The sequence below is a fragment of the Drosophila elegans genome, unplaced genomic scaffold (genome assembly GCF_018152505.1).
Source record: "Drosophila elegans isolate 14027-0461.03 unplaced genomic scaffold, ASM1815250v1 contig_814, whole genome shotgun sequence".
In the NCBI taxonomy this organism is placed as follows: domain Eukaryota; kingdom Metazoa; phylum Arthropoda; class Insecta; order Diptera; family Drosophilidae; genus Drosophila; species Drosophila elegans.
In genome coordinates, this window is record NW_024546167.1 from 1,712,262 (window position 1) to 1,735,016 (window position 22,755).

The 22,755-nt window shown below is 39.5% G+C and overlaps 5 protein-coding genes across 7 annotated transcripts; 3 read left to right on the plus strand and 2 right to left on the minus strand.

The window, feature by feature from the left end:
- Nucleotides 1-202: 202 nt before the first annotated feature.
- On the minus strand, nucleotides 203-3,972 carry LOC108141644. Its single transcript, XM_041710503.1, has 4 exons — nucleotides 3,569-3,972; nucleotides 2,009-3,506; nucleotides 308-929; nucleotides 203-240 (listed from the first exon to the last, which is right to left on the minus strand). The coding sequence occupies exons 1-4, from the start codon at nucleotides 3,970-3,972 to the stop codon at nucleotides 203-205; spliced, it is 2,562 nt and encodes an 853-aa protein (XP_041566437.1).
- Nucleotides 3,973-4,721: 749 nt separating this feature from the next.
- LOC108141645 lies at nucleotides 4,722-6,905 on the plus strand. Its single transcript, XM_017265116.2, has 3 exons — nucleotides 4,722-5,131; nucleotides 5,194-5,479; nucleotides 5,533-6,905. Exons 1-3 carry the CDS (start codon nucleotides 4,722-4,724, stop codon nucleotides 6,790-6,792), a joined length of 1,956 nt encoding a protein of 651 aa, XP_017120605.1. The 3' UTR covers nucleotides 6,793-6,905.
- Nucleotides 6,906-8,008: 1,103 nt separating this feature from the next.
- LOC108142121 lies at nucleotides 8,009-11,383 on the plus strand. Its single transcript, XM_017265818.1, has 3 exons — nucleotides 8,009-8,465; nucleotides 8,538-8,835; nucleotides 9,899-11,383. Exons 1-3 carry the CDS (start codon nucleotides 8,035-8,037, stop codon nucleotides 11,153-11,155), a joined length of 1,986 nt encoding a protein of 661 aa, XP_017121307.1. The 5' UTR covers nucleotides 8,009-8,034; the 3' UTR covers nucleotides 11,156-11,383.
- Nucleotides 11,384-12,348: 965 nt separating this feature from the next.
- LOC108141646 lies at nucleotides 12,349-14,759 on the plus strand. 2 transcript variants are annotated; one of them, XM_041710565.1, is made up of 2 exons: nucleotides 12,349-12,841; nucleotides 13,510-14,759. In XM_041710565.1, exons 1-2 carry the CDS (start codon nucleotides 12,390-12,392, stop codon nucleotides 14,750-14,752), a joined length of 1,695 nt encoding a protein of 564 aa, XP_041566499.1. In that variant the 5' UTR covers nucleotides 12,349-12,389; the 3' UTR covers nucleotides 14,753-14,759. The 2 variants fall into 2 exon arrangements, with proteins under 2 accessions (XP_041566499.1, XP_017120606.1); XM_017265117.2 differs by having other exon boundaries at nucleotides 13,534-14,759.
- An 85-nt stretch (nucleotides 14,760-14,844) lies between these two features.
- Nucleotides 14,845-21,410, minus strand: LOC108141684 (adenylate kinase isoenzyme 5). 2 transcript variants are annotated; one of them, XM_017265162.2, is made up of 8 exons: nucleotides 20,413-21,410; nucleotides 18,236-18,547; nucleotides 17,854-17,996; nucleotides 17,240-17,422; nucleotides 16,191-16,681; nucleotides 15,912-16,128; nucleotides 15,643-15,807; nucleotides 14,845-15,583 (listed from the first exon to the last, which is right to left on the minus strand). In XM_017265162.2, exons 1-8 carry the CDS (start codon nucleotides 20,432-20,434, stop codon nucleotides 15,176-15,178), a joined length of 1,941 nt encoding a protein of 646 aa, XP_017120651.1. In that variant the 5' UTR covers nucleotides 20,435-21,410; the 3' UTR covers nucleotides 14,845-15,175. The 2 variants fall into 2 exon arrangements, with proteins under 2 accessions (XP_017120651.1, XP_041566498.1); XM_041710564.1 differs by lacking the exons at nucleotides 17,854-17,996; nucleotides 18,236-18,547; nucleotides 20,413-21,410 and adding an exon at nucleotides 17,488-17,758.
- Between the last annotated feature and the right edge of the window lie 1,345 nt (nucleotides 21,411-22,755).

Below are 22,755 nucleotides of genomic sequence, written 5' to 3' on the forward strand. Positions count from 1 at the left end.
TAAAATCGATAGAAAGATCGGATTGATGCACTTTCAATATTGCGCCACTTTTTACCGGGAAAATAGTCAACAGTGGCAACAAAATTGGTTGAATTCGGAGTGGTTACAAAGTTAACTCGATATGTGTTGATCTGTCCTCTAAAGTTTGTTTTAATTTGGTGAACTGATTTCAACAATAACAAAGTAAACTCTTCACAAACGTCTAACAGGTTGTTATTACGAAGATATTTGTTAAGTCGTCTAACCAAAAATTTTCCAAGTATTAAATTTAAGGGATACCCTTGACGAAGTTCAGTAGAATACGCACACTCGCAGTCATTTTTGATAAATCCCGCATCTTGACACGTTCGAGTTTCGGGCATTTTCTCGAAAAGTGTTTGACATCTTGGACAAATCACGGTGTGGGTTCGATTCCGGGTGCTTATATCTCCAAGTTCCAAAATATTTTGCAGGGTTAGGTAAAGGTCAAACGGTGATATCACTCGCCTCTTGTTTTTTCTCAGACTCTGAACCATTTCGGGATATTTCTTACGAATCGAGATGGGCAGCCATATGAAAAGCATTGGCTTGCACACATGATCGCTGAGGAAAATCACAATTGACTCTTTGAACAATCCCAGCTCCTTGAATCGTTTTAAATAGTCCAGAAAATTGAATCGATAATGCTGTTCCTCTTCAGAAGTATCAGCCCAAAATAGCCCAAAAAATGGCTGCGAGGTGTTAAGATAACGCTCAAATAATTGCTGGCCATAGTCGTAAACCAAATTGGCACTTTTACCTGGTGGCAAATTGTGCTTTTGCTCGGCGATTGCTTTTAACGCGGGTCTAAGGTAAAAATCAGCAGGTTGAGCCTCAAACTCGTAGGGAAACTTCCTTATTAGCGTTATATCTTCTGCAAACGCTGTGAGATAACCCTTATTTTTAAAACGCTGTAAAATAGATTGCGACGAAAGATTTAAATGACGGCTTTCAGTGGCACTTGCATTATGGCCGGATAATAATACAATCAAATTTAGGTATTCGTTTTCTCCATTTCTGCCGTACTTATTGAATCCAAACAAAGCGTCCGTTTTCTTGGACCCTATTATTTCTTTAAGTGCTGATTGAAAACGGTCGTTCACTCCATTAAATCCAAATAACACAACGTTTGGGAAATTGTTTCGCGTTCTTTTGAAGACGATTTCTTTTTTAGTTTGCACAAAGATGATGGGTTTCACTTGGAGCACCTCATTCATTTTACTCCTACAGGTGGTAATTATAGCTTCAACACTTTTGGGCACCACATATCCATCCTTAAGTGAAACTTCAGCTATCTGACTGTGAAAAAATAAACTTATATATGCCATTGTATTCCTGTAAATATTTAAAAACATACTTATTTCTCTCATATGATCCCATTGAATTTTTGATCAAGCTTTTATAACTACAGGTAAAACTAGGGTTTCGACTTGACTTTTTCTTAAGTTTTTGTAAACTTTGATTGGCTGCTGTTTGGTTTAAAAGTAGTACAAATTGTTCTTTTCGGTCGTCATATTTGTATCTAACAATGTCGCTTTCAAGAGTCGTATTTATTTTTATTTTAGTAGTTGTCTTCACATTTCGGTTTATGGCCTGTAGTTCTACAACAATGCAAATAACAGCTATTGACTGACACCACTTTCTGCACATCTTTATTATTGACAAAAGACTGAACAACTGAGAGGTCTTAATCTTTATTTAAGGCTTAACACATTTATACCGAGGTAATTTACATTTATTGGTTATTTTCTGGCTGCATAATAGGCATAACAAATTTATCGTTGTTTTATTTCTGATAAAAGTACTGAAAAGTTGGGCAGTGTAAAACTTTACTTTAAGAATAACACATTTATACCGAAATAATTTCAATTTTTTGGTTATTTTCTGGCTGCATGTCTGGATATTCAAATAAACTTTCATCAATTTTCCTTATATCTATTTTGGACTCTAATTTCGTTTTAGTTTTTGTGTTTGGAATTTCTGTTTTTACTTTCTTTTTTATGTTGTTCTTTTCTTTATCATTATCTTTGGTTTTTGGCTCATCGTTAACTATTCGATTCATGCAAATGCAGAACTTTCTGCCTTTCGGCCTTCGCATACAATCGGAATCCTTTCGATAGGAATCCAAACGATTTATGGATTCTACATTTAAGTATTCCAGATATTGGTACATTCGATTATAGCGAGTGGTTGCCGAGAACATTGGGCTATTCGGGGTGGCTATAAAATCAACCCGAAAGGTGCTGCCACTCGACAACTTCCTGTCCTTGCGTTGTTGCACCATTTTCACGGTTTTAAGAGTGAGATTGGAGCAGATCTCTTGCAAATTGTGGTGGTGCAGGAAATTGTTTATACTCCGGACGAGCAGCTTTCCCAAAGACATTTGCCGTATCTGCTTGGTGCTCAGCCGCTTGTAGCTATCACACGGGCAGTGCGATTCTGGTATACCGGCATCCGAACAGGTGCGATTCTCGGGAACTGGAGCAAAAAGTGTCTGGCAGGTGGGACAATCCACCAGTTTGTCCACCGCTCGGGGCCAACGTTCACCCATCTCCAAGAGGTGCTGCAATGTGAGATGCAGATCGTATGGAGAAGTGAGGCGTTTGCTGTTGATTCTCAGGCCCTGAACTATTTCCGGATGTAGAGATCTGAACCAGGGTGGCAGCCAAATGAATAGAATGGGCAGTCTTTCTCCGACCAAGTCCTTGCTTTTGCCTGATCCCTGATCGCTGAAGAGGATCACAAGCGACTGGGAGAAAACACCCATTTTCCTGAGTGTCTTTAGTTTGTTCAACAGTACATAGAATTTATCATGCCCCATACTGTTGCCCAGGAATAATCCAAACAATGGTCGTGGCGAGTGTGCATGCCGCTTTAAATACTGCTCACAATAGTCGAGGATATACCTGATATTCAACCGTCTGTCAATGCACTCTTCACCGTTACTTGGCTCAAAAAATGGTCGAGCATAAAAGTCCATGGGTTTTTCCAAAAAACCGAGCTTGTCCTGGTTGAATATTGATAAGTTAGACATACCCTCGCCATAGGCTGTGATATAACCCTTTTGCTTAAAACGCTTCCATATCAGCGGCAATGTTTTTATGCAACCCACTTCTTTCGAATTGCACTTGAGATTTGTCCAAGTATGAGGACTATATCCTGTCAGAAGAGCCATTAAATTGGGCAGACTTTGGTTACCCACTGCTGCATATCCCTCCATATTTATCCATCCCTGCATTCTAAGATGGTTGATTAGTTCAGGCATATTGCGACGGAAGTTCAGTTGGGAAACTCCATCGATACCAATCATTATTACACTCGGTCTTCGATGCCAGGAAACAAGTGGCGGATCAGTTTTAAGAGGTTGCACAAAGGCAAAGGTGTCCGATTGTAGATCCTCGAACAGTTCATTTCTGCAGGCTGCTTTCAGGCCATCGACATGCCGAGGAACAACATAGTTATCCCAAAAAGCCACCTCTTCTCCCAAGCTGTTTGAAATTGTATTCATTTAAGTTTTTGTTACTCATATAAGAGCTAATAGAGTACTTACACAACAGGAGCGTTTGCAGTGTTACTTTTATTCACTCTTTTGATCTCACGATAACTGCAATTGTAGCCTATCAAATTAGGCGATTCCTCCTTCATAATCCTCAAAATCGATTGGGCAACCGAATCGTTGATAAGCATTACATATTGCTGGAGCTTTTCATCGAATCGAGTACTAATCAAATTATCACCTTTTGAGCAACTATTATTGTTGCCAGCATTTGAGGTGACTTTTTTCTTATTTTTTTCCTCCTTTGGGTTGTACGCAATATGACACTCCGATGTCTTGATGTAGTGCTTGTGTTCGATTTGTGTAGATCGATAAACTGGTCGTCTTTTTGCAGCTATAGGCAAAGAGCTCAATGCGAGCAAGCTGAATATCAAGAGCAGTGTCCTATGTGCTGTCATACCTATTTCCAACTGATCTGCGTATATATTATTTCATGGAGTTCATTTAACGCCAAGAGAAAATAAATTTCATGGTTAATTCACATTTACAAGGTGTTATACCAGAATAAATGTAAAATGCTGCTAAAATATATTTCATTTGTCGGTTCAAAGATCTCGAACAGTCACTCCCAATGATATCGTACAAAACAAATTTGGAAAGCCATTTTCCCACGTTCTTTCGGCAAAAATCTGTCAATCATTAATCCATCTTTTGACCTGGGATCTATCGGAAATATCAGTGAAGATTGCATACCTTTAACAAAGTAAAACCGAAGATCTTTAGTAATTCTCAGTTAAAAAAATGCAGGAAATGAATTGAATCTACAACTGTGGAGCGTGAAGGTTAGTTAAAGATGAGGACTAGTAGAATGTTTGTAGGAATAAAAAAAATTACGAACTAATGAGCATAAATAGTTTCTTACCTTAGGCTAAAGCTACTTAGATCGACTGCTTGTATTTATGCAAAAGTGTATTAATGAGAGAAAAGCTTTTATCTCATAGTTACGCATTCTCAAATCAACAGTTTCTTAAGTAGCTTGGAAATTAATTTTTCAAGTCACTCGGTAGTTGAAAGCCAATCCAGTAACATTGGTGTATCGTAATTATTTAAATTAAAATTAAAAAATCCGCGGTGAAATTAAATTTTATTTGGTAGCTAAGACAGAAGTTAAGAACATAAAAAATTTTATTTGGCTGACATATCTGCAATGCTGCGTTTTTTTACAAGCTCTATTAAACAACTTATTGGATGCTTTCTAGTGATAACGTTTATATGTCTATGGGTTGTGTTTTTCTCGAATGATACTACAAATTTTAAAATCAGTATACGGGAAATTCACGGAGTCGAAAAACGCTTTTACGTGAAATCTGGCATGTGTAAAATTCCCTATGTGGATCCCTTTAATGAGGAATTCTTGAAATTCAACAAACCGACGATGTTTATACCTTGCACCAACGAAAGTGATCTGATTACGGTGCACTACGATGACCTTTTAAATCAATATGTGCTGCACATTAATGAAGAGGTGGTTCATAAGTTGTCCCTGACAAACAGGAATGACTTTGCGTGCTTTTACCAGAAAATTATTTACGGTCAATCACCGGATCGCTACGATAAGTAATGTTGTGATATAACTAATGTTAGGATTTTGTAAAAAATACATTTTTATAAAAAAACAGAAAAGGAAACAGAACTAAGCTAACTCAGGATTATGTGGTGCCATTGGATGTCGAAGGGATGCTGGTGGACTGCAGGACAGCGGACGAGATGAGAACCCTACAAAAGGACGCGTTTATGTTTGTCCAATACCAGGAAACTCCTCAAAACATACAGCCACATCGAAAGCCCAGTGTCATTATGTACGGCATAGATACTGTTTCACGCACAAATCTGCGTCGCATGATGCCCATGATATACGAGTTCCTTAAGTCACCAGGCTGGTTCGAAATGATGGGATACAACAAGGTTAGAACAGTGTTGTCCATTTAATGAAATTATTTAATTTAATTATACAACAGGTGTCGGATAATTCCTTTCCCAACATATTTGCTATGCTAACTGGCTATTCGCCGGAAACGGCAGCCACTCAGGTTTGCAATACTGATAATGATGGCTGTTTGGATAAAATACCCTTTATATGGAAAGACTTCAAAAAACAAGGCTATTTGACGGCCTATGCTGAGGATGAGGGGTCCTTGAATACATTTAATTACCTGAAACCAGGCTTTTCCGTAAAGCCCACCGATTACTATTTTCGCCCCTTTATAACGGCCCTGGAAAAAGAAACTCTTATCCAATTTTTTCCCGGTTGTTCTATGAAATACTGCCTGGGTCGACGGCTGGCCAACAGCTATATCTTCGACTACTGCCGCCAGTTCATGCAGCGCTTTGTGGCCGATCGGCCCATTTGGGGCATGTTCTGGTCGACTCACTTCAGTCACGACGACTTCTTTATGCTATCGGCCATGCAACACAAGATCCTTAACGACCTGCTGAATTTTGAGAAAGACGGAGCTTTCGAGCACACGATTATGATATTTTTCTCGGACCATGGAGCTCGTTTCGGTCCCCTGATGCATATGAAGGAATCATTTCTGGAGGAGCGGCTGCCCATGATGTTCATTTACCTGCCACCCTGGTTCCGCAAGAAGTATCCGCAGTATGCCGAGGCTCTGTCACAGAATCAGAAGCGTTTGAGCTCGAACTTCGATGTGTACAACACGTTAAAGCATATATTAAATATCGAAGGACCACTGGAGGGCAGCAAAACTTCGTGGTCCTTTGACTGCCCCCAGTGTCAATCGCTCTTTTATCCACTGCCCGAGAATCGCAGCTGTTTGGAAGCTTCCATAGCGGAGGCCTACTGCACTTGCCACAACTACCAGGAAGTGGAGGAGGAGGCATCATGGACGTGGCGCATGGCCGATCTGGTGGTGGATCGCATTAACCACTACCTCCGGCAAAACCACATTCAGCATCTGTGCAGCAACCTCACTCTGAAGACAGTCAACATCACCGAACAGAGAATGGACGAGGTCGAGGAGGATGAAAGCCGACCGAAGGGAATGCGACACTATCACACTAAGTTCCAGGTTCACCAGAACATGGCCGAGTTCTTTGCCACCACTCTCTACGATGTGGAAACTGAAGAACTGGAGATCAATGTTGAGCTCATCAGCCGCATCAATAGGTATGGATCCGATTCGGTGTGCGTGCATAATAAGATACAAAAGTTATATTGCATATGTCTATCAAAATTACGGACAATAACAAAATAAACTGCAAACACTTACAAAATAAAAGAAAATCGCAAAAAAAAAATGTACAATACATAATGGCTTACAAAATAAAAAAAAAAAAAAAGTTTAAAGGCATCTACCGATCTGTTGCTATAAAGTTGCATCCATCAAAGTTATTCTTAATTTACACATATGTTAACAGCACGTCTTGCTTTCAATAGCATAATTAATAAACTGAAAAACAGCTTAATTATTCGATCGTTCCAATGGCAGCTATCAGAAACCCTTATCTGATTTAGATAAAATTATAAAATTAGAAGTAACATTTATTTAAAATATTGTTTTTTATATTTGGATTGTTCTTATGATTTAGACGTCTGATTTCAATGAAATTAAAACCATAAATCTGGGGGAGCCCTTTAACTTTTAGTTCATGAAAGTCTAAAAACAAAAAAAAAACTCTACACCATGCTCCAATCAAAATGACCCTATTACAGTGAACCTCGTTAAATGTTTAAACAATATGTGGTTGAAGAAGTGCATTTTAAGCTGTCCCAGTCAGAAACCAATGACTTTTCTTGCTTTTACCGAACAAGTTACAGTTTCATCTTTGCCACTACTCTACGAGATAGAATCATAAGCATGATAAATGTTGAGCTCATCACCTCATTAATATATATGGCCCCGAATCGTAGTGTGTTGACGATAAGGTCCGAAGGCTATTTTGCATATACCAATCTAATGTACGGACGAAGGCGCAACATTTAACTGCCCTTTACAAAGATAAGTTAATTTATTCCCTAGAAAGAACTAATTTAATATCATAAAATATGATATCTATTATTTGTTGGTATGTAATTTGTTATCTTCTATGTGTCTTTTTTAATTAAATTAATTGTTTGAAGGTCTTTGAAATTACTACAACTAGTGGCAGCTAAATTTGTCCAAGCTAATCAATCGAATTTCTTTAACGCACCCACAACAGCATCTTCGATTTAAGTAATCGTTTGGCATACTGCTCTGTGGTGTTCCCCGAATTTTCTTGTGACAAACCTTTTTCTTACTATCAGTGCTCGTGCCATTTGACATTATTCATTAACAGCAGCGTAAAAATATTTGAAAGAGTTTAAGCGTGTAGGCTCCAGTTCGAAGGTATTTGTGTGTGCGTGCTGCTCATTAAAGAAGTGTGATAACGAAAGCGCGTATATTTGACGAGGCCGTTTTCTTCGGGGTTCTGTGATTTTGGTTCAGTTGGGTCGTTCATGTGCTCGAAGTCACACCATGGAGACGAGATTTCGCGCCAGCCACCCGCTCTACAAGATCTTGGGCTTGTGCTGTTTTGTTGTAACCGTAGTGTTTCTGTTGCAGCGGTCAAATATATCTTTGGAGTTGGGCGAATTACAGTCATCTCCGCGATCGCGAATTTTGGCCAAGCCCAAGCCACAGCTGTATTATGTGAAAACCCCAAAGTGCCAGATCCCCTATGTGGATCCCTTTAATGCCGAAGTGATGGAAATATATAAGCCTCAAGTCCTAGTCACCTGCTCGAATGAGTCCGATCTCGTATCGACCGAGTACAATGAAAAACTTAAACGACATATTTTGCATATCGACGATGAAGTTGCTCTACAACTGCTCAACTTCACTGAAGCGGAATACAATTGTTTCTACCGGGAAATCAAATATAGAAGTCAGGCAGATACCTATGACAAGTAAGATACGGTGAATCCCCAAATTGCTAGAAAAACGTTATCCAAATGTTGTCCAATTATTCAATCGCGCAGTCTCTCGGCCAAAAAGTATTTCACCGATGGATATGTGGTGCCGCAGCATGTGGAGGGCATGGTCGTCGAGTGCCAGACGGCTGAGGATCCCAAAGTGGTCCTCCAGAAGGACGCCTTCGTGTTCGTCCAACATCAGCCGCTGCCCAAGGACCTCCAAAAACCGCGGGCCGCCCGCAAGCCAAGTGTCATAATGTACGGCATCGACTCGCTGTCCCGCATAAATCTACGCCGCACTATGCCCAAGGTCTTTAGCTTCCTTCAGGGTGCCGGGTGGTACGAGATGCAGGGTTACAATAAGGTGAGAAAATAGTTACATTTCTAAACAAATCTAAGCAGAGAAGCAAGCCAAAATCTAAAAATGTTTGGTAAAAGTTAAGAATATATAGAATGCATTTTAATTTGAATTTTTCTAAAAAAAGCAAAGTTTTCCATTATTTCATAGTTTGCTTATATTTACTAACACTACTTAAAACAAAAAGTTTAATTAAATTTAAAGAAAAATAATGATAATATGGTATAAGCTTTATACTATGAAGCTTAAACCTAATGTTTTTACAACAATAAAAAAATTATTTTTTAAAAGATTTCGATAAGCACGTTCCGAACCAGGTCAAGAAAATATTGATATTGATAATTTTGAATCCTTAATAAAGCCGATTTATTAAAATAACTTTTATTTAACTTGATAAATAATTTTTAAATAAATATATCAATAATAATTAATTTTGAAATAAATAACGATTTATAAAAGGAACTATTCATTTACTTGATAAATAATTTAGAAATAATGAACTTGCTTATATGCTGTTGAGTTTGTAAGAACTTTTTGAGTTCAGATTCAAATTTAGCACGCTGAATTATTTTAGAAAGACATATATATGATAATAAATGTACATTTTTGGTTAAAAATGTGTATTTTTACACGGAAATCTATACTAAATAGAAAAGGCAGCAAAGTGAAAGCTTTCGTATTTACAGATAAGGGTCAGGTAAACAAAGCCAAAGCGTCTCGCCAGATGATGTTGATCAATATCTTCCTTTCGGTCAGTTACTTTATTTTTTTTTTAATTGAGAAGACCCACTTCTAATTGTTTGCAACGAGTAAGCTTATCATCAAATACTCACAGATGTAAAGGTGTTCAATTTGACAAACAAACAATTTGAAATAAAGTCATGTCCACATTATGAGTAAATAACTATGCATAAACCAATAATTACTTAGATGACCAGTAAATTTGACGTTTTATGTGTAAGTGTAATTTGAAATACTTTTTTATGAAAGCTAGAAAAAAATCGATTCAAATGTCTATAGTTATTGGTTTAAACTTGCATTTTCAAAATTTAATTTGATCTTTTCGCAGGTGGCCGATAATTCCTTTCCCAATATACTAGCCATCCTAAGTGGTTATTCGGAGAGAACGGCCAGGGAACAGGTGTGCGATACGAACAAAGCTGGCTGCTTGGATGAGATGCCGATGATGTGGAAGTACTTTAAGAACGCCAGCTATTTGACGGGCTATGCGGAGGACGAGAGTAATTCGAATCATTTCAGCTATCTGAAGCCGGGCTTCACCAGAAAGCCCATGGACTTCTACTTCCGGCCAATGTTGCGGGCTCTGGAGTCCGAGTTGGATGTGTATCGGCTGCCCGAACATGACTACATGCGATATTGTCTGGGCCGTAGAATGGCGAATCGATATATTTACGACTATGGCCGCCAGTTTGCGCAGCGTTTTGTCCACGAGCGTCCCATTTGGGGCATGTTCTGGTCGAATCACTTCAGTCACGACGATCCCTTCATGCCCTCGGCCATGCAGGACAAGGTCCTTGGCGACCTGCTCGATTTTCACGCAGATGGGGCTTTTGAGGAAATGATAATGATATTCTTTGCCGACCACGGCACCAGATTTGGCAAGCTTACCCGGCTGCAGGAGGGCTTTCTGGAGGAGCGACTGCCCATGATGTTCATATACCTGCCGCCCTGGTTCCGCGAAACATATCCCACCTATGTACAGGCATTGGAATTGAATCAGCACAGGCTGAGCTCCAACTTTGATCTACACAATACGCTGAAGCACATCGTCGAGATTGGTGGCACCCCCGATGGCCCGGTGTTGCCCAAGTCATTCGATTGTCCCACCTGCCAGTCACTATTTTATCCACTGCCAGTGGATCGCACCTGCTCACAGGCAGGAATCGCGGAGCACTGGTGCACCTGCGATCCCTACAAGAAGATCATGGGTCAGACGTGGACGAACACCATTGCCGAGAGTGTGATCGATCGGATGAACGAGTATTTCGTGCACAAGAATCTCAGTCAGCTGTGCAGCAATCTAACACTGAACTATGTCCACAAGACTGAGATGAAAACGGGTCTGGATGTCCAATGGTACGACGAACTCAAGCAGGTCGAGACTGCCGTCTATCGTATCAAGTTCAAGGTCGCGGAAAACAGTGCCGATTTTCAGGCCACCGTGGTCTACAACAACGTCACCCAAAACGCCGATGTGGATGTGGAGAAAATCAGCAGGACTAACACCTACAAGGAGGACTCCACCTGCATCGAGGACAAGCTGGCCAAGCTGTATTGCATTTGCTTTAGTGACCTCAAGTCATAACAATCTCCTTAGAGCAATTTAGGTACAAATTAAAATGTAGACTTTGAAAATTGTTTCTTATATTTTCGGCTTAATGGTCATTTTTGTTTCCTGCGATTACGAAGTTTTTTTTTTTAAGGAAACTAAAGATATTAAGTAAATGCTATCTTAATTTAGTTTAGGAAAATAAAATAATATCTAAAACTATTTATAGCAAAATAAAATATAAAATATAAAGTTTAAAAACTTGGAAAGGGTTTTTCGAACTTTTATATATCTTATATATATCTTATAATTGGTAAGGCATATATATTTAATTTAATTGTGCTTTGTGTGCTTTGTAAAATTTAAAAAAAAAATTAAAAAATAGATATGTACATATAAGCATTACAATGTATGAATATCAAAATTATTCGCATGTTTAACCGATAGTTTTTGTGGGAAACTCTTCTCGATTTACATATAATTAGATAAGCTAGTAGGCAACTGTTTCTAATCCCATAAAACGACTCAATGATATCAAGCCTTGGCGTTACTATTTGCTGGGTTTAGCCGATAATATTAACAGCTGCAAAGAGGGCTAACACGTTTAAAAGCAGCTAGTTAATGGTCACCATCACATAAGTAAATAACTTGAAGTCGTCATTGCAAAAACTTATTAGTTTACTTAGCTGCCAGACAGCCTCGAGATTCTCTACTTAAAATAGTTGTATGATTTTCGTTCCCTAGAATGCAAACTTAGTCATGAATGAATTTGTTTTTTTTTATAGGTAATTCGGGACAGAGAACAGTTGACGAAAGCTTGGCTTGTTTATAACCATTCATAATTACTATAGCACTATAGCACTCATTCTGAAAACTTTAAAGAGTGAAAAACCCGAACCGATCGTGTGTTTGCGAGGTTACCTCATTGGGTTTTTTTTTCTAATTTCTTAAGCACTCGTTAAAAAGTGTAAAATTTAAATTTAGAAAAACCGTCCACGACGTTTCTTGGGGCAAACGATTATCTAACAATGTAATTTTGATTTTAAGATTTCGGATTGCTGCCCTTGACGTACCATTCAATATATCTTTTGAAAATTGTTTAGAATATTGTTTAAGTGTCGTTCTGTAATGCATTCTAGTTTAACTATTTTCCAGACCCTTAATAGATCTTATCGTAGATTGTTAATATATCTGAGCAAAATTTTAAGAACAAAGTGAGTATCGCCTAATCAAGCAAAAGTCACTTTATAAATTAACCCAAAATATAATAATGATTCGCTACAATGGTCGCAAACTAATATACCTATGCATGGGTGTCATGGGTTTGATTTTTCTACTTGTAAACCACGTGACAAACGACTCGAGAGAAGTGGATAAGGCCTGGCAGATCGAAATAGATCCCATAACCCGTATGAATATCAGTAATGTACAAGCTGGCGGTCTTGATCAGAGGGAGCTGTATAAAAAGTTCTTCGTCTTCAGTTCGAAGTGCAAAATGCCAAAGGTTAATCCCTTTGTTGAGGGATTCCCTGAGTTGAAACCCCTCAAGTTCAAAGCCTGTACAGATGAACCAAGTTTGGTCAGCGTTATCTACGATCTTGCCAAAAAACACTACATGCTGCACTTGAACATGGAGAAATCTTTGAAAAACTTTGCGAATTATTCGGCTTTTGGATGCACATACTTTGAAATTGTTCCTGGAGCAGCCGACATTGAAGCGTAGTAAGCAATAATCACGCTTTATTTTATTTTTTGTTTGACTCTGTTTATCTGGTGTAGTACAATTTTGCGTCAAAAGTAAAAAAAAAATCGGAAGATATCTTTAACAATATCAAATTGCCCCCAATAGATGGCGCCACTTGTAATCCTTTTCGCAGGACAAAAAAGATGTGGCGCCATCTAGGCGAAGGCATATTTAAATATAGCGTTAAAGTCAATGACCATTTAAAATTTAAATTTTAAATAAGATCTGAAATATTGGTTTAAATTAAAAAATTGTGGGTGTGTTGGTAGACCGATTAACGGAATAAATACTTTCTAACAAATTACTTTAAAAATTCGTGGGCCTCAGAGTGGGCTTGGTAAATGTTTTAACCAAATTGCCGCTGCCTATGCAAATCTTTAGCTTTATAGTTTATAGGTGATCGACAAGCATACGGACAGACAGAAATGCACGATGATCGTCTCAGCTATTAATCGAAGATCTAGATATATATATTTTTAAAGGCTTGAAACCGTTGTAGTATATGAATCGGATCGAGTATATATATTGCCATAGCAACGATCGAAAAAACCCAATGATATGCTCAAATTTAGTTTAAGTTTGAGCTAAGCCACTTCCGGTTAAATAAGTTGGAAGAGATTTCTTGGAAACTAATAAAGCAAATCAGTTTGTTATTATTTTTTCTCTGCAGTGTAAAGGCCCCGGAATACTTCCACCAAGACTGGGTTGTGCCGAGTCACTTTCTGGGCGTAATAGTTGAGTGCCATGAGATGGCGAACAAGTCGAGGGTGTTGCAGCGGGACGCCTTCGCCTTTGTCCAGCATCCAAAGAATCGCAACGAGGCGAACGATGCTCTAAGGGGTGCGCAGTATCCGAGTGTTTTCCTTTTCGGAATCGACAGCATGTCACGGATGAACTTCCGGCGGAGCATGCCACTCACTTCGAAGTTTGTGCGGCAAAAGGGATGGTTCGAGATGGAGGGATTCAATAAGGTGGGCGACAATACCCTGCCGAATTTAATGGCCATTCTCACGGGTCGTACTCCGAGGCAATGGCAATCGCTGTGTGATGTGAGAAAGCCTGGCTGCCTGGACAGTCTCCACTTTTTGTGGCACCACTTTCACAACGTCGGTTACTTAACAGCCTACGCCGAAGACTTGTCCTCGATCTCCACCTTTAACTACCTGAAGATGGGGTTTAAACGCCCGCCGGTGGATTTTTATTTGCGGCCCTTTCTCATGGTCATTGGACAGTTTCTACAAACAGTGGAGTACTTTGGCTTCAAATACTGCGTGGGCAGGAGGCACAGTTTCAGTTATGTATTTGATTATGCCAAGCAGTTGATAGAGCGATTTGTTTTCGAGCAGCCAAAACCACTCTTTGGCTTATTCTGGACGAGCAGTTTTACCCACGATGATTGCAGGGGTGGTGCCAATTTGGATGGCCTTTTTCTAAGCTACATGGAGCAGTTCAAGGACTACGGATTGTTCGAAAAATCTGTTGTGATACTCCTCAGTGATCATGGCTCCAGGAACGGAGCGCTGGCAGAGCATTACACAGGGTTTCTGGAGGAGCGTCAGCCCATGTTGCACATTTACCTGCCACCCTGGTATCGAAAACTCTATCCATCGGTGGTCGAGGCCCTGAACTTGAATAGAAATCGCCTGAGTTCCAATTACGATCTATACCTCGGCCTAAGAAACTTTATTGAGCAGACCCATCCGAGAATGGATTATTTTAGAAACATTAAATGCGACCAGTGTCTGTCCATCCTAAAGGTGTTACCCTTCAATCGATTTTGCCAACGGTTGCAACTATTTGACCTGGAATTTGTGGAGCAAAAGCTGATTAACGAGGAAAACATATACGGACAAGTCAAGACTTATTCGCTATACTCAAGAACTCAATGAGTTAGTCGATTTAAAAGCGGCGGATGTCAGTAGTATGTAAAGTGCAGAAGAGAAATTTTAAAATGGTAGCAAAACAGAAATGTAAATAAATCTTTTAGTTTACTGACCATATCTGGAGTTTTTGCTTTTATTGAAATTGTTCAAGTTTATGGCTACCCCTCAATTACATTGGTGCCTGCAACGAAGGCACTCTTAGGTTAGTCTTAGTCGGTACTCGTCTAGTGAAATAAAGTACTGAATTGAATTCTTCTAACTCTTAAACTAGTCGGACTTATTTACGCATTGGTCCCTAGCACATACCTACTCCCTCAAAAATTCAACAAAACCAGCATTAACAATACGCTTAGTCTAGGTCCATTAGAAAACTATAAAACTTTGAAATACGCATATGCACTACGGATTCCTTTGACTCGTACGCCCACTCTACATATACGAATCGACCGGATATCGCTCGGCCTCCTCGAGCATGTGCCGGAAATCGACGGGAACGGGTTGAACGACGGGTCCGTTTCCGGTTCCGGTTCCGGGTCTGCCGGGGACATGTCCGTTCATCATCTGACCCTGGTGCTTTCCACTGCCCAAGGCACTGCCCCGATTCTTCAGATGGCCGTTCATCATGCTCACGTGGTGACTTATCGTGGGCACGGCTCCCGGCACATTGGTCTCCAGATCATGGAGTATGGCATCCGTTTGCTCGTTCCGCATCATTTGGTTGTCCAGCGGAACTGCATCATCGGTGTCATCGGTTTTATTCAACAGCCTCTGAATGTGATTCCGGATGAGACGCTCGAATTCACGCTGCACGGATGGACTGTCCGTGTCTCCATCGACCTGGGAAATCGTTGAATCGTTGTAAACAATATTCTGTACTGCTGTTGTCAGCTACTCACAATCTGCAAACGATTGCTGGTATCCAGGATCTTGAGCATTGGTAGGGTTTGCTCGCGAAAGAGCTCCAAACGACGGCGAAATGAGGATACCGTGTCATCTATTCGTCCTCTGCCAAGCTGAAGTTTTGAGCAATCGAGCAGGATAATGGGCGGTCTTTGTTTGTACTAAAAAATAAAGAAGCAATTAAAATATAATAATATATCGAACCATTGATAAAATTTTACGAAAACGATACAAGTTCCTTTTGTTATATCAACCCAATTCTCACCTTATTCTCAAAGTACTTCACCTGCTGAATATTTCTGGGGTACCCATCTATGATGATTCCAGTTCTATCTCGTAACTGTCGCAGATTGGTTTCCAGCAGCTGATTGAGCGCCTTTTCTGGTGCCATATCCCCGGCGGCCAAAGCCTCTTTCACTGCGAAACTTTCCGTATTGGCACGTGGTGCAGAGTCCGTGATATTGCGCAACAGGCGACCGACACTGGAAACAGAATTTATAAATTTATAAATAGTAATTAGGGTACATATGCTACTCCAACATACCTAATGTGAGCCCAGCCAGGATTTAGACCGACGGCCTTGAGGCAAAGTGTGGCCTTGTTGCTGCCAGGACCGCCGATTACCCAAATAATGGGTGGCAGACTCGATTCATCCGGTCCGGTTTCCGGTCGCAACTTTGGCTGCTGGGTGACCACAACACCACTGTCGTCATCCGCACTGGTGGTCCCAGTTCTGATGGCCACGGCCACTGACCCATTGGGCCCAACACGACCACCAACCATGGGTTCGATGGCCAAATCTCTGGCCAGAACGGTGCCCGTGGTGGCGATGTCTTCTGCAATTTGAGGCGCTTGTTGGGCTTGACTTGGTGCGGTGTCTACGCTAACTATACTGCCGGGTATATCATGTATCCCTCTGCCCATACCTGTAACTCCGTTCATCACGGCCTCTTGGTTCTCGAGGGCGCTTAGTATATCGAGGACGGCGGTGCGAAAGTCTTTGTACACCTCTGTGGGAGCACGCTCGCCATTTACCTGCAAGAGAAAGCGGAAAGAATCAAATTAAATAATCGGTAAAACCAATATTATTTTTACTATTAGAACCTTGCAGAGTGCCTTACGGTATTCGTCAGAAATTTCGCATGGCAATTTAATGCTTTCTTAAACAATCTTATATCTCGGAACTCTTAAGCTATTTTTTAAACCATTTAGAAAAGTAATTATGGTTTCTTTTGAGGAACTCTAATTATGGGCTATTTTTGTTTCTGAATATAATTTTGCTTAATTTATTTAATGTAATTTTATTAATCGATTGTAATATTCTTAGGAGACCTTTTTAATGTGATCATCATCGGATGAACATAATTTAAGTAAAATAAGTAAATTAGTGTGATGGAATTAAACTTAAATTTATCGACCTATATTTACTTAGGCCTTTGGGTATTTATAGAATTGTGTCAAAAGAAAACATATACACTGGAACCCATACTTTGAAGTTACAATTTATCAGGTTTGTAAAACGCATTTTAAAACATACATTATTTTGTTATTTCATTTTACATTTATTTCGGGAATAAATTATAAAATACTCACGGCCAGCAACATGTCGCTCTGATCAAAATAATCAGCGACTGGCATCACATTTTTGAAGAAATTTTCTAATTCCATTTTGGCTAAGGAGAGTACTACATGACCTAATTTGGCCCCATAATCGATTTGCTTCTGTAGAACCGATTGGCGCCAGGATATGAGAATCACGCCATTCACGACTTGAATCTGAAAGAGAGAAACATAAAAACAAAAAATTAATCAAAGAATATTAGTTTTGAGTTATATACTACCCAAATTGTAAGGCTCAAAGTTCTATTTACAAAATGTGTCCTACTTATGCAATGATAGGGGTTTATTCCATTGGTTAACGCCATGTGTACGTGACTGGGCGTTGGGAACCTCCTAAGTACCGCTTGGCCCCAAGGCTGTTCAATTACCACCTGCATATGTAATAGCCAGTGAATGTGGACCTCACTGTAAATCCATGGGAATTATGGCCGAATAAACACACTGTCGGCGACCCATTTGCCCGTTAATTAGTTCAAATAGTTCAGCAGCAATTTACTGGGCAAATAAAGTGTGCGGCAACCAAAAGGGCTTCATAATAAATAAAAGAGCTGGCAAATTAGCCGTTGGTGGGCGGAAAACTACCCTACCTTCTCAGAATACTCGACAACGTCGCGCATGGAGCGTGGATATCCCGATATCAGGTATGCTTTGGCAGCTGGAGCCATTTTCATTTCCAACATCAGCACCTCGGTGACTGTTTTCGACGATAGTTGCGAAAAGTCCTGCATGTCTGTAATGAGAAAATAAAGCAGTTCAATTTTAGCATGAGACCACTTAATACTATATTGGATGTGCTACAGAATGGCCTAAAACTTTCAAATCACTTTAGAAGCCTCCTAAAAGTATGCAACAATCTATTTAGAATCCGCAAGTCTGATAGATTCACTGCAAAAGGCGCCATTTCTTTTTTTATTGCATACTTTTGGACACCGTTTTTAAATCCCATGTGACTTTAAGTTAACTACTTACCATTGCCCATTGCATATTGCTGCAGCAGATCCATCATGTTGATGTGCGTTACTCCGCGTCGCTCCTGCATGAAAGTATCGCAATGGGTGACCTTGCCACTACCGGGGCCGCCTAAAACAAATATCACTGGCACTTTGGGCGGATCGAATTTGATTTTTCCAGCATTTTGCATATCGATAGCGCCGACATTGGCAGAACCGAATCGCCCCCCCGCCGCAGCGGCCTCCAAATCGCCAGCATTTTGGCCATTTCGATTCCGTGTAAGACTCCAATCGTTGCCTTGTTCGCCGGTATCTTGTGCCGCGCTGGCATCTGGAAAATGTTGAAAAGATTATATAAATATCAGCTTTTTAATTCTACAAAATACGAACAACTATCTTCTGAATGTTGTTTTAGTTATTATTATTAATAATTAATTTAATTACAATATTATTAATATATTTTAAAGGTTCCTCCAGGATTTTTTGACTTAAATATAAATTAAATTAGAAAGCTTCACTAAACATTTGTAATGTTTTATCTATTCTAGATTAATATTTTTGTTTTTGGGATCTCAAACGTATATATCAACAATTTATTTTTAACAAAATTCACTTGACTCTTCCATACAAAAAATACGATACAATTTTATAAATAGTAAATTGAAATGGTTTTTATTGGCCAGTGGAAATCTTTTAAGCAGTAGTTATCAAAATTGTATTTTTACCAACGACATAGTCAAAATCGATTGAAAATTATATTGATGATTTAACAGGTAGTTCGAAAGTTTTTTGTTCGTGGGCGGGAGCAACAGTTGACCCTCGGCCAAAGCTCAGCAATTTTTCAACCGGAAACCGGATGTGTTGGCAAGTTAGCGCGAGGAAACACGGGTCCGGACAAGGGCAGGCCGTAACGTGCCAAGTTGGCATTAGCCAGCCTTCGTCGAGGCCGGAAGCAATTTGCCAGGAGTAGGAAATTAGTGACAGAAGCACACGCACTCGACTCACTCGTAATGGAAAAAGGGGATCGAAACAAATCGCAAAACACATCATTAAAACATGTTTAACAATTATTTAATTGTATGGCAACCGTATGTAGTATAGTATGGCGTCACCGCTGAATTCATTCATGGAAAATCAGCTGCGGTTCCTGGCAATTCTCTAGCGATTTTGTGGCTTTAGATACAGACCCCGCCCCCAACCCACCCCCACTTCGAGTTAACCACCGCGGCAATTTCACGTTTTTCCAGCCGGAAAACCAGTTCGGTCTTGTGACATTTTTATTGATTTTCCTGCAGTTTTATTTAATTGACATGTTTTGTTATTGTTGCTTTCCCTTTTCCGCGCAGTGGTTTCTCTACTTTAGTTTTAGTTTTAGTTTCCTTTTTGTTTTTCAGGATTTATGTGTATTGGCTTTGGTGGTCAACGAACATGTCCAAGGACCTGACAGCCATCGAGGCCAAAGGGTCCGAGTTCCGATACAAATTACAGCGTTGGGCAAGGTCTCGATTTCGATATAACGCTTTGTATTATACATTTAATATCCGTATAAGCATTACACAGCCGTTTTGCCACAGATAATTGTTTTTTAAATGATTTTCAAAGCAACTGATTGCAGTAATTTCAATTGAAACTGTCCATTGAATTGTGGTCAATTGAATATGTCCACAATGGCTTAGTACTAAAACCGGAAAATATATTTGTAAGTCTTTTGGCATTGAAATAAAAGAGAAAATTCATGGCTGCTTTAATTTCATATTTCTATGCAAGTTACATATTATAAACGGTAAGCTTTTGATCGAATAAATTTATACCAAAACACTAAAGAGTATACAAATCTACCCCAATAATTTATGTATTTGAGCTGTTTTATAATAAACTTTTAGTTTTTGTTTAAATAAACTTATTCAAACATTTTAAGGAAGGTAAATTCCACACTCATTTTTCCCCCAAAAGTATGCCCCAAAATGTTAACTAAGCTTTAATGATCAGCTGAAATTTATTCTACAACTTTGAGTCTTCGTTTCGAGCTTCGTCATATGGAATTCGTAGTTACAAAAACTAATGAAACTTTCTGTATTGTATTCCACCTGGCGTGTTTGGCCTGCGCGACTCATTAGGGTTCTTTTTATTATCTTTGGCCGTGGAGAGGCAATGCTAATCTTTGATTACGAATCTCCTGGCTGTGGCATTACTCACCTGTGTCTAAACAAATACCCATTATCCATTCGGTGGCCAGTATAGCTGAATTTTCGCAATTGTGTTTTCCCTACCGCACACCCGTGAGTGTTCACTCTCTACTCAAAAAAGTGTTTATTCCGCTAATGGAGTTCTTCAGAAGGAGTTCTGGTTATTAAATTCCACAAATGTTTTGCACGCTGTCCATGGCTACCGTTAATGGTATTCGCTCAATGTGCATATTATAAAATATATGTCTACATTTATTATCGGTATCTCTGGGATACTTGTTCTCGCGTTTTATCGTCGGCAACACGCACAAAAGCGAACTACATGACGTTGCCGGTTCTGGTGTGTTTTGATTCCTGAATTGGCGGCGTTCTGATTTCCGAGGGTTCAACAAACCGAACACGTACTCCTCGACGAACGTCCGAAACGAAACTGAGTTTCAAAATTGACAAGTGACTCGGTTTTTAGCTCTACGAGCCCGGTTCCGAGTGCCCTGGTCACTTTTCCAATTAATGAATACTTTATGAGTTCCAGCAGTGCAGTTCCAGTGGAGCGTGGGTGGATGGCTTCCCCTTGTCTATGGCGGTCGGGATTTCCTCGCCCGCTGGAAGTTTCACGCACGACCTTAGAACCCCTCCGCGCCTTTCCCCTCCTCACCCCCCACCCCTTTTCAGTAATATCCAGTTCTCCTGTCCGTGTCATTCATGGGCCGCCATTTGTTTATGCGCTCCAAACAAAGTGTCCTGTGTCCTGGAGCCAGAGGTGCGTTTCCCACACATCCTTTATGGGTACGAACTATCACATGTGTGGAACGCTTTTTGAAACATTTTCCCGATTTTGGTTGCCATTACTACCGGCGTGTCCTGTCGTCTTTGTTGTTTGCTGTTGTCAGCTTGCCTTCTGTTTCTATAGGTGTAAATAAATCCTCTGACTTGCAGCTGTTCAAGTCAAGAGGGCAAATATAATGTTTTTGCGGCTCGAAAAAATAGTTCCAGTTATATACAAAAATTTGTAAAAATAAATAAATATATTTTTAATTCATATAAATTTATCTAAATATTTTCTTTGGGGGTAAGAATAAAAGCAAAAAAATGGTTTGAATTAAATAAATGACTTATAAATCGAGGGCATTATTAAGTAGTTATAGCAGTTATATACAAAAATTTGTAAAAATAAATAAATCTTTTTTAAGTTCATATAAATTTATCTAAAAATTATCTTTGGGAGTAAGAATAATGCAGAAAAAAAACAGTTTTGGATAAATGACTTATAACATGAGGGCATTATTAAGTTCTCATAATGGGAAAAGGTTTATCTGCACGTACTCTTTTCTCTTATAGTAAATGAAAGTTGAACTACTTTTTTCATTATTGCCAAGACATGCTCAACACAATGAGCTGAACTGATGTTATTTTATTAGCTTTTATTTCGAGCTTACCCATATTCTATTAGTGCTGCAGAACAATTGGTTTTTTGTGGAATCAAGGTTTTTGATATTTCCAAAAACCAATCAGTTTAACCGAATAAACCGATAAAAAAATTATTTATTTCTAAAATCCATTTGGGATTGATGTGATTAATTAAAAAAAATGTTTAAGGACCACCGTTTTCCTTGTTCTTCAGCTGCAAGTAAGCTAAAAATTTGTTTTAATTATTATTTGTTACGACCTAAGAACAGGTCCTAGGAAAATACCGCATGTTACCCTGGCAAAGTGTACACCTATCATGAGTCTGGCAAACGGTATGTGTTCATTCTGAATCACTTTTGTGGACTTTTGATGACAGAGAAATTGCACAATCATGCCGCCACACAGGGACAAGGGCCCTAAATTGATAAACCCGGCGGAGGGTTGGCTTTTCTGAACAATAGATGGGAATTAGAACACTGGGCTGTCTGATGTGCAGTGGGCGAGCGTTCAATTAATATTTCACACTATTAATTGGCGTTAATTATTTAGTTTGCTTCTAGTTGCAGTTCAATGAAACCGGACTTTTGTAGGAGGAATAGAAGCAAAGCGTGGCCAGCTGTCCAAATTTCCAAAATGTGTTCGATTAAAATTCAATTGGATACGTGGAGCCGGTGCTTTTTAAGTTGACACTGGAGGGGGAGACAGGTGGAATAGGCTTGTCAAGGACACGCAAAGAAGTTCAAAGCTCAAGGAAACTTCATATCGATCAAATTGGTCTCATATCGATCCATGGACAACCACAGATGAGACGCCTAATTTGTTGGAATTTGTGACATGTCATGTGCCGTCGACACAAGGTCAGCAGAAACAGAAACAGAAACAGAAAAAGAGACAAAAACAACAACCGAATTCACCAGAACTGGCTCTATTCGACCGACATTGAGGC